At 45.1% G+C, this 17,493-nt stretch overlaps 1 protein-coding gene across 6 annotated transcripts in view; it reads right to left on the reverse strand.

Moving 5' to 3' along the window:
- The window catches only part of MSI2 (musashi RNA binding protein 2), a 1,546,127-nt gene that overhangs the window by 38,975 nt on the left and 1,489,659 nt on the right, over positions 1-17,493 (reverse strand). For all 6 annotated transcript variants that reach the window (XM_085649529.1, XM_085649527.1, XM_085649528.1 and 3 more), the window contains one exon: positions 15,854-15,931. In XM_085649529.1, coding sequence (XP_085505655.1) covers positions 15,890-15,931 — 42 coding nt within the window. In that variant the 3' untranslated portion in view covers positions 15,854-15,889. The remainder of the gene's footprint in view (positions 1-15,853; positions 15,932-17,493) is intronic.

Here is a 17,493-nt window from a genome sequence, read left to right on the forward strand (position 1 = left end):
CAGGGAGTGTTCCTACAGAGCAGCTGTCCCTAGCGTAACATCTTTTGTGTATCTCGTAACCCGGGGGGGGGGGGGGATGTCCAGAACTAATCTATACACGCATAGGTTTGGTGCACCGCAGGGAAAAACGTATATTCCCGGGCGGTGGGATATTTGTATCTCCAAGCATCTGTCAAGCCCACCTCCGCCAGCCTCTGGAGCATAGAGTCAGAGTGTGACCCTGAGTGTCCTATCTGCAGCACTGACCTATCTATCTACGAGTTAGGCACTATGTTAAGATGCACCCCCAATAATAAATCCTCATCTGGAGAAGGGGGTTTGGCTGGGGAGAATTCACTGCCTACTCTTTTCTGCACCGTTCCCCTGGGTGTACACCAGTCTCTAGCAATGGGGCCCGATCAGGTCACTGGGCAAATCTGGTCATCTCTGTTGCAGCTGATCACCAGGGGGGCGCCTCAGTTCGTCTACCGCGCTACCTTCACTTTCCCTCAGTGCTTGGGTTCCGGCCTTCCCGCCTGCCCCCGGGCCTGTCCGTGCTTGGCAGCCCCAAAAGCCCCAGTAGTGCTTACCTTAGCAGAGCCGGGGCATCTCCGCTAATCTCTTCTCAGGTCTTCAACCCCTCAAGCGGGCCGGGGCCTGCCACAGCAACGCCGCGCTGTGTCACGGCCCATCACCTAGGCCTCACGCCTCGTCCCCTTCCCGGCCTGGCCTCGGCCACACAAGCCACCCGCTCCATAACTCAGCCTGGACGCCGCCGAGCCCGTCTGCCAACCGCAGGCAGCGTCCCTGTCCCTCTGTGCGACGCTCCCCCTCACCCACAGCAGCCTCATGCACCGCCGGGGACAGAGATTCAAAGCCTGGCCTCTCCCTTCTCACCGGCTCTTCTATGGGCCAGCACCGCAGGGCGTTACCGCCGCGGATCACGGTCCACCGATATTTGCAATTCGCGCTCCTTGTCCGCAGTCCGTCTTCCAGAACACGGGACTCTTTCCACCGTGTTTGGGGTCCCAGATTAGCTGTTGCATGCGGTTTGTCGGCCATGGCGAGCGGAGCTCCGGAGAAACGCTGCTACTCCGCCACCATCTTGGCTATACCCCTCATGAAATTCCTTTACAGGAATCACAAAAACAAGAGCTCTCTAGCATTGTGGAAAGAGCATTAGCACCGTCTGTCCCTAACTCAGCATGAGTATGTGAACATATAAATAGATATGCAAGGAAATTCAATGGCTATGCACCCAAACATAGGTTTTTCATTTTCTGAAAAGAAAAAAAAAATCCCAGTTTTTTTATTTTGGCTGAATAAATTCCAAATTTGCAAAAGATGAGTTGTACAATTTTTTTAAAATAACTTAAGTCACCCGAATAGAAGCTTTTCATTGTTAGCAAAATCCATTAGTTTGGTCCCCAATTGTCAACTAGCCATTTTCTCAAGTACTCATATACTCATGAATAAATAATTTGACAGAAATAATCATCGTACCCTAGTCGTAGACACCACAGGTTAATGGATGCCCACCTTTTTGGCAGGATTACAAGTCATAGGTGTGCACATTTGTCAGAGCTATGCCTAGCATATCCACAATAATCTCAACGATGCTGAAAATATCCACCTTTTGCAAGGGTCGCCTTTATGCCCAAGATGGTCGCCTTGATGCCTAAAATGCTCACAATGAGGGCCAATTTATGTCAACAGATTTAGGACTCGATTTAGAGGATGTCGGAGAGGGTACTTGTTGTGACAAAGTACCCTTCCTCCAAAATCTTGGTCCACCTTCCCCATTTACACAGAAAGCATGTTGACATTGAGCCTGCGCTGGCTCAGTCATCGACAATCCCTTCTGACCCCCTGAGTACGGGTTATTGGGAGCGAGCCCTCCGACCAGCTCTCAATTTAAAGTGGGTGATTGGATGGCTTTTTTTTGGGCAGTCTGTTGCCGCGGGACAGCAAAAATAAAAAAGCATTGGCAAAGCCAATAAGTTGATCTATTGGCTTTGACAAGGTTTTAAAAAAAATGTTATTGGACATGCAGTGTGAGCTGCTGGGCAACATAGCATAAAGTCCAGAAAAAAACGTGCTATGATGCAGCTAACTTTGGCCATGTCATAGCGCTTTTTCCACTACTTTAAGCCATGTTGCACAGTGGTGCGGGCTGCTGTGCAACATGGCTTAGAATAAAGGAGGAAAAAAGCGCTGCCCGGCCAGCTTTGACTGCGTCTGATTTTTTTTTTTTTTTTTTTTTAGCCATGCTGCACAGCAGACCACGCTGCAGTGCAATATGTTTTTTTTTTTTTTTAAAAGCACAGGAGGCAAGCCACATTAAGGAGGATTGGGGGAAGCAGCAACAACAGGAAGGGGGGTAAATAACCAACAAAGAGGTAGGTGTGGAAGAGGGAGCAGCAATAACGGACAGGGTTTAGAAGCAACATGAGGGAGATGCAGGAGAGAAAGGTGGGAGCAGCAACAACAGGATGAGGATAAAAGACGAGAGTGTTATACCTGCTGCTCAGCCAGTATGAGTGTGTTGTGTGGAATGCTGGTGCATGGTGATTTATAGGAATGTTAGGGTGCCTGTGAGTGTCAGTATGGGCTGAGCAGCAGGGAGGCTGCTCCTGGTGGGGCTCTATACTATAGCTCATCATTAAAGCTTATTATTGGAACCTATTACTTATAATAAATCATCTCACAAAACGTGCGCTTGGTATCAAGGCCTCTTTTGTATTACAACAGAGAAGTATGAGGGAGGGAGCACCACCAATGGATAGAGGGAGGAGGGTGGGGGCAAGCAACATGGCAGAGATTCATAAACATCCAGAGTTCGCAGACTCCATAATAACAACCATAAGACACAAAATGCAACTGTTGGAGCATGGGCTTCACGGCAATCTTGTCCCTATTCTTTACCTGTTGTACGTTTCTGAAGGAAGACTGCACTGCTCTTGTTGTTGTGCCTGTTCTGTGTTACTGGAGTTGGCACTATTTGGGGTACTCTTCAAGTAACTTGTTATTTAGGGTCTCAAGGTGTTTATCTGGATGAATTGATGTGGATTACTGTGACAGAATTGGATCCAGTGTAGTGACATGTTTCGCAATGTAATGTGTGATAAGTGGATATTTATCTGGAATTAATAATCAGTGGTCTCTTTAAGGCAGCTGAGAGCAGGGACCACAGACAGACATTATGTTGTACGATCAGAAGGCTGCTATCCTGGACTTGAAGCTTACAGTTTCAAGGCTTTGCTGCAGTGTGGTCTAAACGAGATTGGTAGTCTTACACACTTGAATAAATGTTAACTTTTGTTTGAATAGTGACTGATAGTCATGTTTTTTGATGAATTACAGATTTGTAAAGGGCTGTAGCTGACAGGGTCCTTGTGGTTGAGTTTTGCTAATAAATTATTTTCAGTAGCAGCGTGATCTTTTCAAATATGATTGGAAAAGATGCCTTGCACAAGTAGGCACGGGCTTTTGCTTCTCTGGAGAGGGGTTCGATGTATGTATGCAAGTAAGTATGTGGTATTTCTATAGCATGAACCTAGCCAAATGGCAGTGTCGAGCTGTACAGGACCAAAGCCCAGCACAAAGTCAATCATTGATATGAGAGGTAGCTGAGTTGTAGATGGCTAATACATTATGATGTAGTGTTCTTTCAAAGAGGGGAGTCTTAACATGTTCATGTAGGCTACAGTGCGTAGAAACGAAAGAGGTGAAATCTGAAACTGTATAAAAGTATGATCTCTACCTGAAGAATGGTGTCAAGCAGCCATAAGTCTTTGGGTTAATGGTTCAGCCAATGGCTTTTGAGAGATTCAGTATTGTGTGAGGCTCGCACACGTTTCCACTTGTGAAGATGTTGGATAATAGACTTCAGGCATTAAGTGCCTGATTCACAAAGGTGAACTTCCTGTAGAGTCTTCAGGTGATGAGAACTCCTACTTTACCTTTATGAATCAGGACCTTAGTGGACAATGGAGGGTGTTAGGCTTTGGATTTGCTTCTTACAGTTTTTGGTATGTTCCGTACTGTTCTTCGAGTCACTTATGATGGTGCAAGGGACAGTGCTGATAACCGCACTAAATACGTTACAGGTTCGCCTGTAGAGAGGTTTGTGTCCACACCCACAAGAAGCATTTTGACTTCAATTATTTTACTCCAAGTCTTCTGAACAACTCCAAACAACAAACTGCAGAAAAGACTCCCAAAGCATTTCTGAAAAAAGTAAATGACTCCTAACTATATCGATACCATCCAGTGCGGCCATTTTTCATCATTGCTGATGTATTAGAATAATTTGGAATTAATAATACAGACCGGTCTCCTAAGCAACTAAAACCGCCACTACTTCCTAACACAGAGGTGTAATCCACAAAGTACTTATTCACCCAAATAGCAGCCCTTAACGCTATATAACTCAATGGCGCTCATTTTCCGACCTCTGAAAGATGAAAGGGCGAATGGCGGCCAACTGGGATCCCAATCGGAGACAAAGGGCTTAGAAGATTTCCCTTATTGAGACACCAGAACTGGATAGGAGGACTATAAAACTGGACTATATTTGCCTAAAAAGGCTATATTGTTTCAACACATGTAAGAAATATATATTTTTTCAATCTGTTATTTATTACTTTTTTTAATGACATTTTGAGAGCAAGCAGTAGGGTATGTCCGCAGATTGAAAAACATTTGTTCATGGCAGCATCTGGCTCGGACACAACGTGTGCACCTTCAATAGCTGTATTTTATCCCAAGACACCTTGACACACTCAGCCTGTCTCTGGAGCCAAGCCAGCAACAAATTCCTACATTAAATCCTGTCAATACTTTTTTCCATCAAACCTAAGTGCTTGTTACTAGGCCACGAAATCTACTGAAATGACATCCCTTGTTTCAATCCACTCCAAATAAATATCGACATTTGTAGCTAATTATGTAAACATTGCAGCAAAACGTCTGTCTTCCTCCTCTCAAAAGCAGGTCATATTGGCCCCAGTGCTGCTGTCGCAGCTGTCAGCAGGAGAGGTTTGCCCAGGACAGCTATAGCTAGTGTCAGTGGGTCAGACTGGCCTCAGTTCTGCATTTAGCAGTGTCAGCAGGTCAGACTGGCCTCAGTTCTGCTCCTACCAGTGCCAGCAGATCAGACTGCACCCTCAAGCCACGGCTGCAGCGGTATGCATGTCACTGGCCCCAGTGCTGCTACTGCTGCAGTCGGCAGGTCAGATGCCACCAGTGCTGCTACTGCCATAGTCGGCAGGTCAGATGCCGCCAGTGCTGCTACTGCTGCAGTCGGCAGGTCAGATGCCACCAGTGCTGCTACTCCTGCAGTCGGCAGGTCAGATGCCGCCAGTGCTGCTACTGCCGTAGTCGGCAGGTCAGATGCCGTCAGTGCTGCTACTGCCGCAGTCGGCAGGTCAGATGCCACCAGTGCTGCTAATGCCATTGTCACAGTCACAAGCTCAATATCTGCAGTCATGCAAACACAAGCTAAGGGAGAGCAGGTTGTGTTGCGAGTGCCTGAGGCAAGGTGATGAAGAAACTTTCAAGATTAAAGCTCAATTAAAAACATTTTGCCAGGTTATTAGGCAGTGGTGAATTCCAGTACCACCAACGACTATTTTTCATAAGGAAATGGTCACTATTTGTCAAATCCAGGACAACACTTCACTTCTTTAATGCAGGGAAGAAATTGGTTGGCAACTGCATCAAACTAAAAGACAAATATGTGAGGTAAACATAATCTGGAAGGACAAATAACGGCAATGCTTCTAGGTGGGAATGAGGTGAAGAGGATATCCTGTTTTCAGGAGCAACACACTGCAGAAGGTGCCCTGACAGTAGTTACTTATACCCTTCAATCAGGGCGATGAGCAATGTGGGGTGACCTCTACAGCATCAGTGGCTGTGCCCAGCGTTCATGGACTCTGGGACGGGACGCAGACATTAAGTGGGATCTAAAAATGTATGAGAGTGGCAGAAGGCAAAAAAGGCTTTACAAGAGGGAGTCAGAATAACAAACATGAGATGCGGAGATGGAAAACTATAAACGAGATGTGAGGAGCAAGTGAACAGGTGCATTGTGGGATCGCAAGGGTGCAAAGGAGAGAGAGAGAGGGGTGAGAGACAAGAATGAAAGGCTAAAGATGTGTGAATGGAAGGATCATGTGAGATACAGAGATCGAAGAAGGCCGACACTTGAGGGACACAGATGTAAGGATAAGTATAAAATGTCAGCCAAAAGGATAGAACAAATCGTGACATGCAGCGAGAGGTTAAGGAGAATACATTAGATGCAGAGGTAGATCTAAGGAGAAGAATGAAATGGGAGACACCTGTGGAAGCAGATGGCTGAATCCAATTGTGAGATACAGATAGGAGGGTGCAATGTGTGAGATACCAGATCTACGGGCGAGGACGTAATGAGAACTCAAGGGATAGAAGGGTAACAGTGACTTGTTAGATAAGCAGACAAAAAAGGAATACCCAGGGTAATGTATGACATGCAGAGTTGAAAGAAGGATACAAGTGAAATGCAAAGATAGGTTGAAACATGAGACACGCAGATTGAAGGAAAAGTAAGAAATATGATATTCAAATATTGGAAAAAGGATCAAATGTATGAGATGCAGTGAAGAAAACAGATATATTGTGAGAAGAGGAAGAAGACAAAGTGTGAAATGTAGGAAATGGAAAAAACACCAGGCAAGAAAAAGATGCATATTTTACATTATGTGCATTACTCTAACAGAGACCAGCTGGGTGAATGTGAGGAATAGTGGACACATATTGGTGAGCTATAAAGTGTCAGTGGGCAGGGAGAGGAGGACAGGGGGATAGTATGGACTACTGAGAGTTCCACTGCATAAGCCCAGGGTAGGATTTTGTTTTTCTAACAGCTGGTGGAAGGGACTTGGTGTGCCATACTGGAAGCATTTGAGAGGAGGAACTTGCCAGCTTTGTAGGGCAACTATTGGAAGGTTCTATGGCAGTTGTGCTGCTTACGTTCAGACACACTAAGTTGGGTTTGATGGTCCACAATTCTACAAAGTATTGGCGGTCCATTGTAATTTGAACACTACAATACGGACCAAGCAATTAGTGATTAAGTAGAGAAATTAAACTCAGCCTCGGTACGTTTTTCTCAAAGAGCAGCATGTACTTGATCATTTCAACAAGCTGTGTGGTTCGCTAGGGGTGCATACTTGCACCTTTTTTGTTCACTATGTATGTGAATGGGTTAGAGTCCACGCTCCTCTCAGGGTGAGCCGACTGCCCTAAGATTAGGAACAGAAGTCTCCCAGGTATGCTACATGCAGACCTGATGGCTCGGACCGCACAAGGGTTGGACTTGTTGATGGCCAAGTATGTGGAGGCCAAAAGATAAGAGTCCATAAAAACTATGGGGGTGATTTTTAGCTTTGCACATAGGCTTGGGTCCAGGGCACCAAGTGACCTCCTAAAAATATATCAAGCAAAGTGTATTGCACAGCTGCGCTATGGCAGTGAGGTTTGGTGGTACATTAAGGTGGATCGGATTCAGATTAGGGCGAACAACTTTATATGCAAGTTGGCCCAGGTCCCCAGTCCACTCCTGCGTTTTCTGTGCACGCAGAGTTGGGGCTTGATTATGTCTCAGACCTAGTCGCCCTAAGACCTCTCCTGTGCTGGATTAGGATTTGGAATAGGGAGGAGCTGAAGTTAAGTCAGTTGATTCTGGAGGACTGTCTTTGGATCGGGTAATTAGTATAACATGGATTGCTCATGTTGAGGCATCCTTTTTCTCTCTCTAGGTAGGCCTGATATTTTTATGAATCAAACTGCTCTCTTCGCCCTTGAGCTGGAGAGGGTTAAAAGATTGTTCCTGGAACGCTCCCGTCTGGAGAGAGAAAGCTTAGAACTTCAGAAGCCAACAGTTAGGGGTCACTTGCTTCTAAAACCTGTACAGGGGTTGAAGCCATACCTGGGTTTGGTTCGCTCTCAGCAGGACAGGTTTTTATTGGGAAGGCTTAGGTTTAATCAATTGTATCATCTTTTGGCTTGCCGGCGTGGGTGGGCTCGGCCTGAGGAAAGGGCAACCTGCGGCTGCAACAATGTGTCTCCGCAGTATCTGCTCCATTTTATGATGTTCTGCTCTTACTACAGTGGACTGAGGAAGCGTTTTTTTAATCCCTTTGCTGAAATCATTGCATTTTAAACAAGTTAGGCCTGCCTGGTTTTATTTACAGAGGCTACCCATGGCGTGGGTGACTTTTAATGTTTTATCCTTTTTACGGGCTATCTGGACATCAAGGGAAACGAGACCCAACTGTTTTATGTGTTCCTTGTTTTTATAAGCAGCTGTAGTGCCTGTTTTTGTATTGTTATTTATGAAACTGATTTTATTATCATGGATTTGTATTCTTTAATGGTGATTTTATCGAATTAAGATTTATTGAATACGGACCAAGCAATTTGTGATTAAGTAGAGAAATGAAACATTCTCCTCTTAGATAGGCATCCATTTCAGCCTCATGATCTGTAGACCTCTACCACCTATAATAAATGCACACGTTCTATTAGCTTAATATGAGGATCTTCAGTTATGTTACTTTAGATGCTCACAATTTTAATTCATACACAAAAGAATCTGAGGCCTTGGAGATATACTGATGAGCCTAAGATCCCCCAGTGAGTCACAGAGAACACTATGGTTAAAAACATACGTTTTGACTTGCAGCACTTGTAACTTTACCGCACAATCAGAACGACTTCCCAGGCCATGCTTACTAATCAGACCGAATCAATTGTTGTACACCACTATGGCCAAGATTTGTATTTTTATGAGACTCGTCTAATACGTATAAGAGTAAAGATTACAATCATGGTGTTAAGTCAAAATAAATGTAAGGAGGAAATGTCTCCTTAGAGAAGTTGATTCAGCACATTCAATATTCCCACATGTTATGCAGATGACACAAAACAAAACATTTCTTATCGGAATAAAAGCAGTAGATGATTGAATGGTCAATAAAGGCTTAAAGCTAAACTTTGACATAATAGAAGTTTTGATCGTAGAGGGCTGGCTGATCTGATGTTCCTTTGCTTGGTGACTTGATGCACTCGGTCAGCACCCCACCCAAGTATGTTCTGTCAGAAATTTGGGGTTATGTTTGATGACAACTTGTCGTTACAAGTCTCCTCTGCCGGTTTCTGCTACTTGAAGATAAAGGAAAATCTTCTGTGATTGCCAAAAGTAGCAAAATGTTCTGTAATTCAGACGATGGTGAAATCCCATCTGGATTATGCACACACTTCTTCTTAGCCTCTCTTCTTGTGCTTTACCGCATTTACAATAGGTTCAGTACCCCTGCAGTTCGGCTATTTCTTGGTTGGCCATGAAATCCAGATATTTCTGCGCCTCTGTTATCCTTACACTAGCTTTCAGCAGAAAAGGGCATTATCTTCAGAAGAATCTATTGCTTTAAGATGTTGCACGGGCAGGCGTCGAATTTGTCATATTACTGTTTTTCCTGGTACATTCCTTCCAGAGTTTTACGTCCTTTGCTGGCCCATCTCTTCAAATTCCAAAACTAAAGAAGGCCTGCCAAGAGGGCAGGTTCTTTGCATATAAAGTAGCAGCTATATGGAACGGTCTTCCTTTGAGCATGAGAAAGCCAGCCTGCCTTGATTAGTTTTGAAGAAACATCTTAGAACCTACCATACCACAGATTGAGTTACACGTTAGTCTCAAGGCGCCAGGACGCATTTGGGTCACTGTGGGCTTTAGAAATACAAATAAACCTGGCTTCTCCTAGAGTTAACCACTCACCTTGCTCTCCCAAATAAAATGGTAGTCTGCTATAAAGAGATAAATTAATGCAAAAAAGTACCATGTAGTCTGCAGACCTACACTATATTACAGGAAATGCAATGGAGTGGTTAAGTGGCAGAACATGAACCCAGAAGGAATCCATTTATCTTGCAGAGCAAAGAGGTGCAATGGAAGTCCAGGAGGCTGTCTACATGCCAGATACTCTGGCTAACCAGTGACAATGTAACGGTTTCATCCAAAATGCACTCAATGGACATTTTTCTCATTTAGATATCCTGAGAATCTGGTTTGCATCTAGCACTCCTATTAATCTTACAAAAATGCCTAGTTGTGCATGCTAAACTGATTGTCAGGCAGAATGTTTAGTGCTGGTGCATTTTCTAGTTCTCAAGGCAAGAACATTAAGAGATGATGGGTACAAAAATATGGAGAAAAGTATTATTATAGCAAGGAAGGTTAATGCAACTGCCGACAGGATCTGTGCAGGAAATGGTAATCAATATTATGATCCCAAAAGAAGTCTATAACGAGTTACAGCTGCGTCAGTTGCAGCACGTTATTTCAAAACATTCACTTCACTGGACATCGCAAAGAAACAAAGTATTTTCTCGAACTGGAGGTGCAAGGAAATAGGCAACTGGCAGCAATTCAAATCTACTGACCTAAAGCTGAGCCTCTAATATGATTTGTCTGGTTCAGAAATCTGTAATCTTCATTAGTAGTTCCAAGGTCACTACACAGCAATGTCCTCTGCATGACACGTTTCAGCTCAAGAGACGGGCCATGAACCAGAGAGAAGCGGAACACCAGGGACGACTGCAAATGTTATCTGGCAAAATGAAGCGAAAAGAATAAGTTACTTAACTTCGTTAACACTTTTTCTGGTACTGACTATCTAATCACAGACTCTTCAACTGACTGAATTCAAGAAAATCTTGAGATACAGCTGCGTACCAGTAGGTGGGGTTGGGAGGCTCCACATCGAGGTCGACCATGTTAGAAATGATGTGCACAGTGACTATATATGTGCCACCCTATCGCGCTGACATCTGTTTCTTTCACCAGTGTGCAGAGCCTAATGGAATCTTTTAGCAGAAAGGGGAAGATAGGAGTGTCCGTGAGGAATCTGTGATTAGAAAGTCTCTCTACCTGAAAAATCGTTACTAAAAGGTAAGTAACATGCTCTTCTGATAGAGACTTTTAATCACAGACTCCTCACCTTAGAACAGATACCAAAGCAATAAATACCTGGAGCTGGGTTTGCGAATAGACTTGAAATCAAAATAATTTGGAAGACCGAACAGGCGAAATGCTCGACACAGCTGACTGCAGGCAGTATTGTTTCATGCACATGTGGAGTGGCACACACATAGCAGCCTGACCGATGTCCTGGACAGGCTACACGCAACATAGTAGTAGCGGCCTAGGCTCTGGTGGAATGAGCCTGCAAGCCTTCTGGAGGCTGCATCTTAGCTATTGCATAGCAGATTTTGATGTGGAGTACAATCTATCGAAAGATGGTATGTTTCTGCGCCGCCTTGCCTCTTTTTTTTCGCATACTGCAAACCAGATGTAGAGCTAGTTGTCCACCTGGTGTTCTTTTTTACACTAGAGGTAAAAGGAGAGGGCTCTTGGGTTCACATGATGGAGTCTCTCCTCTTCCTTGGAAGGATAAAGTGGAGCAAAGAATTTCGGCAGCGTGATGTTTTGGCCAACATGGAAAGCGGTCACCACCTTAGCAGAAAAGAGGTACAAGAGTGAAGAACCAGTGTCTCTGTTTGGAAGCTGGTCACAGATGATCATGCCCAAGGTTATGGATACCACACCCTTTGTCTGAAGCCTTCAGAACGACATGGGCCCAATCAGTGCTGATCTTCTTCAGAACTCGGGACAGGAGAGGTATCGACAAAAAGGCGTACAGGAGGCCCTGGTTCCATTCTAAACAGAATGAGTCTCTGAGCGAGAGCTGCTTTGGAAATTCCAATGAGTAGAACTACTGACAATGCATGTTTCGAGGTATAGGTGTGTGTCCCAATGACCACACTCAACCTGGGCATAAAACGTAATGAACATTGACGTGGTATCTTATGGCGTTAGATCCTATAATTTTTTAGCATACAATGAGACGTTAATTCAGCACAGGAGAATAAGTATGATAACAAACATTTTATTTACTCTGCTTTGTTTACGGCGCCTAATGTCTATAGACACTCCAGGTACAGTTTGGGAGGAGTTAGGATTGCTACACCGTAACAAAGCAAATCAAATAAAATGTTTTTTTATAAACATACTTATTCCCCAGTGGTGAATTAACGTCTCATTGTGTGATAAACTGTTTAATCTATCCCCATGATATACCATTTCAATGTTCAGTGACATCGCATGTTCTTGGCAGAGGTTAACAGAAATGGAGTGGGATCTGCCGCTTACCCAATATCTGTTCAGCAACTACAAGTCGGGGAGAGGAGTTGGCCTAACGGCTAGGGCGCTTGACCTCGGACCTGGGGAACTGGGTTCGAGTCTCGGTAATGACGCTGAACATCCTGTGATTCTGGGCAAATCACTTAATCTCCCCGTACCTAACAAAGAATGAATGTGTGTCCTATTGTAACGTAACTGGTGCTATGTAAAGCACTCCGATACCCGATTGGATTCAGGTCAAATTTGCGCTATATAAAACTTTGCAAAAAAAATAAATAAGTCTTCTGCGTCTCTTCAAAATGTGGACCAAGTCAGAATGAGTCCCCTGTGCCACTGGGACTTCAGGGCTCACTGCAGAGCTCACATGTGTCACCTGGAATACTTCACTAGCAAGATGCATCGGACCCGGCAGCCTCAGGGTTAGTCTCACTGAAATCCCTTAGCAAGGCTGAAACATCGGGGTCATAGCATGAATATACTGGGGTCATAGCATGAATATCCTGGACCTTTCACTCGGGAGGGTAAGCACAGAACTGCACCATGTACAGAAGGGCTCCAATGAAGGGGAGCGTTTGAGAAGTCAGGCGTGATTTAGGCATGTTGATAGTGAATCAAAACTAACAGAGGTTTGCCATAGTTTGGAGGTGGGTGGGGATTGCCTGTGGAGTGCCTGCATTTAGCAGCCAGTCATCAAGGTAGGGAAAGACTGAAACCCCTCACCTCTGAAGATGTGCTGCAACCCCCGCCATCACTTTTGTAAACACTCATGGGGCAATTATGAGGCCAAAAGGGAGCACAGTGAACTAGAAATGCTCTTGGCCCAACATGAACCACAGGCAATGCATGAGAGCCTGCAGGACGGGAATCTAGAAATACGATTTCTGGAGTTCCAATTCTACCATCCATACTCCGGGATTGAGGAGACAGACCAGAGCCAGGGTGAATATTCTGAATTTCTCCTTTTGCAGGAAGGCATTGAGAGGCGAAGTTCTAGAATAGGGCAGAGGCCTCTGACCTTTTTCGGCACAAGAAAATAGCAGCAAAAACGACCAAGCCCTACTTCTGATGACAGCACTCTCGCAGTGTCCCCTTTGGCCAAAAGAGCCAACAACTCGTGACAGTAGCAAGGAAAGGTGGTCCTCTAGCAGCAGATCCAAGGATGTGACAAAGGTGGTGTGGTTTCCAGAAACAAAAGTGTAAACCTGTTGGACAATTTTAAGCCACTCACTTGTCTGATGTCATTGTTTGCCATTGGGAAGTTGGTGTCTGATTCTGCAGCCAACAGGATGGCCATGATGTTGCTGAGGGCTTGGAGACAGCGGCACCCGGGGGATTGGGGATGGAACAGTATGCTGGCTTTGAATCCAGTGCCCTATATGGGAAAAGTGTCTTTAGTCATGAAAGGACTGGGAAGCCTGTTTGCCTTGGGAATAGGCAAAAGGAGAAGTGTGATTGACACTGCCCCAAGGAGGTTCCCATTGACCTAGCAGTGACCCAACTCTCCTTAAAGCGCTAAAGAATTGTATTGGCCTTGCAGCCAAACAGGTGGGAGCCATCAAAGGGCATTTCTATCAATGCCGAATGGATAGTCCTTGAGACACCACTTGATCTCAACCTAGTATGGCGGCGGAGTGCCACTGTCAACATGATGGCCCTTTCCCAGTGAATTGGTTGGTCCAACTAACACCTGATGGTGAACTTTGCTGCATCCGGGCCATCAAGTATGGCCTGGTTCAGTAGGGACCCTGCCTTCTCTAGGACAGTAGGCAGCACTTGCGCAACAGTGTGCCGCATGGTGTGGGAGTACTGGCCCATGATTAATGCAGTGTTCACAGACCACAACGCTAAGCTGGCAGAAGAACAAAATTCTGTCCCAGATAATATCCAGTCTGTTGGATTCCCTCTCTGGTGGAGTAGTAGGGAATAGGTTAGGGTTGACTATGGCGGACGAGGCCAGCACCACAATATTCTCGGAAGTGTGATACTGGGTGAGGAAAGCATGGTCTCCAGATATAAGGTGGCGGCAACAAGCAGTCATCCTGTGCACCGGTACATCTGTGCAGGTCTTAGCCCAGGCCCACAGGAGAATGTGCGCGAGGGCTTCTCTAAAGGGGAGTAGGGGCTCCATAGAGGACAGCCCCAGTTGAATGACCTCCATCAAGATGTTGGTTTTGACTGTGACAGAGGTAAGCTGCAGGTCGAGGACCTCTGCCACCCTCCTCACCGGCATGGCAAAGGACGCGCTTTAGTTCATAGCATGTCCCAGAGGCAAGACTGGGCCAGAATCAGGAGTGTGTCCAGTCCGCTGGCATCTGCCAGCTCCTCATACCAGTTGTCCTCATGGTAGGATGGGCTCAGGTCATCAGTTGGTTCAGGGAACCTAAAGCCATCATCAACACCAAACCCAAAGGCCAAGTCGGCAATGGGTCTGTCAAAGGACAGAGGCAGCATGCACAAACCAGGTAATTGAGGTCCAGCCAGCATGAGTGTTAACGTCAAACGGCGCCGCCACCTCGGAGTTGTACAGGACAATGGGTTCCACACCATAGGGTGGTGCCCGTGACGTTGTAAGCTCTGTCTGGAGGGCTTGCTCGAACATAGGTCTCTGCTTCGAGGACAGAAACAGTCCGTATCCAGAGTGTCCAGTTGGCATCAGGGGCGAGGCTGCCAGCATTATTTCCAATTGGGGCATCTATCGGCTCCTTGGGATTTCAAGGCATGCCAGATGGAGTTTGTGGCCCAAAGATGGAGTGCATGAGGGCATAGAACTCCCTACATAGGGAAAGGAACGCTCTAGCTCGTGGGAATTCAGGAGTCGCAAAGCTGACCAGGCCTCCACTACAGGATTGCGTGAGTGGGGCTTAGAAGCATGAGGTTGGATAGGAAGGGAGACTAAGAACGATTCAACAACTTCTTTGTTACTTGGACTTACCTGACTTCGATGTTGAATACTTTGCCTTAGAAGAGGACCCATCGCGAGACCGACTCTGCGACTTGGCCCGAGATCTCCCTCTGGACCAGGAACTGCGTGCGGTCTTCTTGTGCCATACAACTAGAAGCTTCATCGCACGCTCCCAGATCGCATCTAAGTGCACTGACCGACAGTCTACGCAGGCCCTGGAGTCGTGGTTCAACCCCAGACACCAAAGACTGACCAAGCGGGGGATCAGACTCAGACCTCTATCTGTGACAATTCCCACAAGGTTTGAAACCTGTAGGTTTGTTAGTGACATGTCCTTGGCACACTGAAAGCAACAGCTCAAAAATATTATGTATACAGCTCCTTCCCAGATCTCCAGCTGATACTAGCATCCAGTCTACCACACTATTGGTGTGAACCTATTTGCGATAAATTTTGTGAGGTTCAAATGGTTTTGAATTACACTACTGACTATAGCCATTTTTTAGATCAAGGTCAATAAATATTACACATTGCATGATTTGGAATAGTATTAAATGTATCCGATTTAAAAACTTTGAACCACGAACTACAAAAAAAAAAAAAATTACCCATCTGCAATCATCATCCAGCCAAGAGACAATACAGGATTAGGCATTCTGAAGAGGATTGAAAATACTATGTAAAGGAAAAAAGAAGGAAAGCTCAACATAAAAGTTCAACAATACCTCAGAGGGAGATGGCAGCCAATCAGCAGTAACGTTTCAATGGTACCCATTTGTGAAAGCCGTCGCAATCAGAGGTCCCTGGAAAGGTAAAATTGGAAAGGTCGTCAGCGTTGCGTTCATGCAAGATCAGCAAAAAAGCATGGAGTCAAGTAATTGTAAGGCACAATCGCTGCTGCAGGCGCTGGCATGCACTGTGTGAAAAATCTAGAGACGCCCTAAAGCCAATACCAACACTTATATGTTGAATTAAAAGCTGGATAAGTCATAGATAAATCTCGCGTACTCCCCTTTTATACTTGGGAGTGAACACTTTCAGTGTAGATGTGTAAAAAGCAGGAACGATAGTAAGATGGCGCATATTGAAATGAATACAGGCTAGAGCAGTGGTTCTTAGCCTGTGGTCCGAGGACTCCAGGGGGTCGATGAGGCCTACTCAGGGGGTCCTCTACTGTCTTACAAAAATAAATAATATTAAAATGAAAAACATTAACATTTATAAAGTATATACAAATAAAGAAGAAACATTGAAAATATTAAAACATTTTTCTATGTGGGATTGTGAATTAAACAAAACATTTCACTATTTGAGCATTTGTTTGTTGTATACTTGCGTCTGTATTTCTGTGTATTGTTGGGAGGTTCAAATCATAGAAATTGCTTAGGCAGGGGTCCCTGCCTTCCAATAATGACTCAGTAGGGGTCCCTGGATTTCAGTAATTGGTCAGTGGGGGTCCACAGAAGTAAAAAAGGTAAAGAACCGCAGGGCTAGAGAATAAACACTGTACAGAATTCGCATTTTTCAGGGGGCGAGTGCTCTTAGGACTTGGGCAAACTATAGAAGAAGGAATCTGCGGTGGCGGTGAAGTGGCATTGGAAAATACTGTTTCACATTTATACGTCTAACAGCAATACATACAAGTGTAAACAACATCCCCACTCGAAGAACCGACTAGCCATCTGCAGATGGAAGCAAGGAAGGAATTCAAAGGTGCCCCAAATACACAATGTTAGTGAGACCACATGTGACTTTTGGGTAAACAGCAAACAGCAGGAATTAACAGACTGAAAGACTCTCCCTCAGGCCTTTTGTTCATTCTAAAGCTTAAAGGTCTTTCAGGGTAAAATCGATTTTTTTTTTATAGGTCAATCTCCCTTTGTACAGTTTCAATAAGAAGCTACGAATTGCGTCAAAAAATACCTGCTGCACTAAATGCAGTTGAAAAACATCTGCTGAACCGGATCCATTTGTAAAACGTTTGCTACACTAAATGTAGTTGAAACTGTCTGGTGCACTGAATCCGTTTAATAGGATATGGTGCACCAAATCGAATTAGGAAACATCTGGTGGACTGAAGACACTTAGGGAAAAGCTCTAAGAGTTAAAGAAATAGAGCGTTGCCAGGATGCAAGGCCAATGATCAAAGAGGTCAGGGGGGTCTTTGCCTGCAGCCATGCGCTGGTCCTGTTCGGGGGCACAGCAAACGGAGGCCAAGAAACTCCCGAACTCAAGGCAGTACTTTTATTTCAAGTCCTTGGAGGTCGAAGTCCTCAGGTTTTCAAGCACAGCCAGGCGTTCATTTTAGGCGAGAAATGGAAATGAAGGGAGCTCGATAAACGAGGATGGATGGTAATTCAAATTG

The sequence above is a fragment of the Triturus cristatus genome, chromosome 3_2 (assembly GCF_964204655.1).
Source record: "Triturus cristatus chromosome 3_2, aTriCri1.1, whole genome shotgun sequence".
NCBI lineage: Eukaryota > Metazoa > Chordata > Amphibia > Caudata > Salamandridae > Triturus > Triturus cristatus.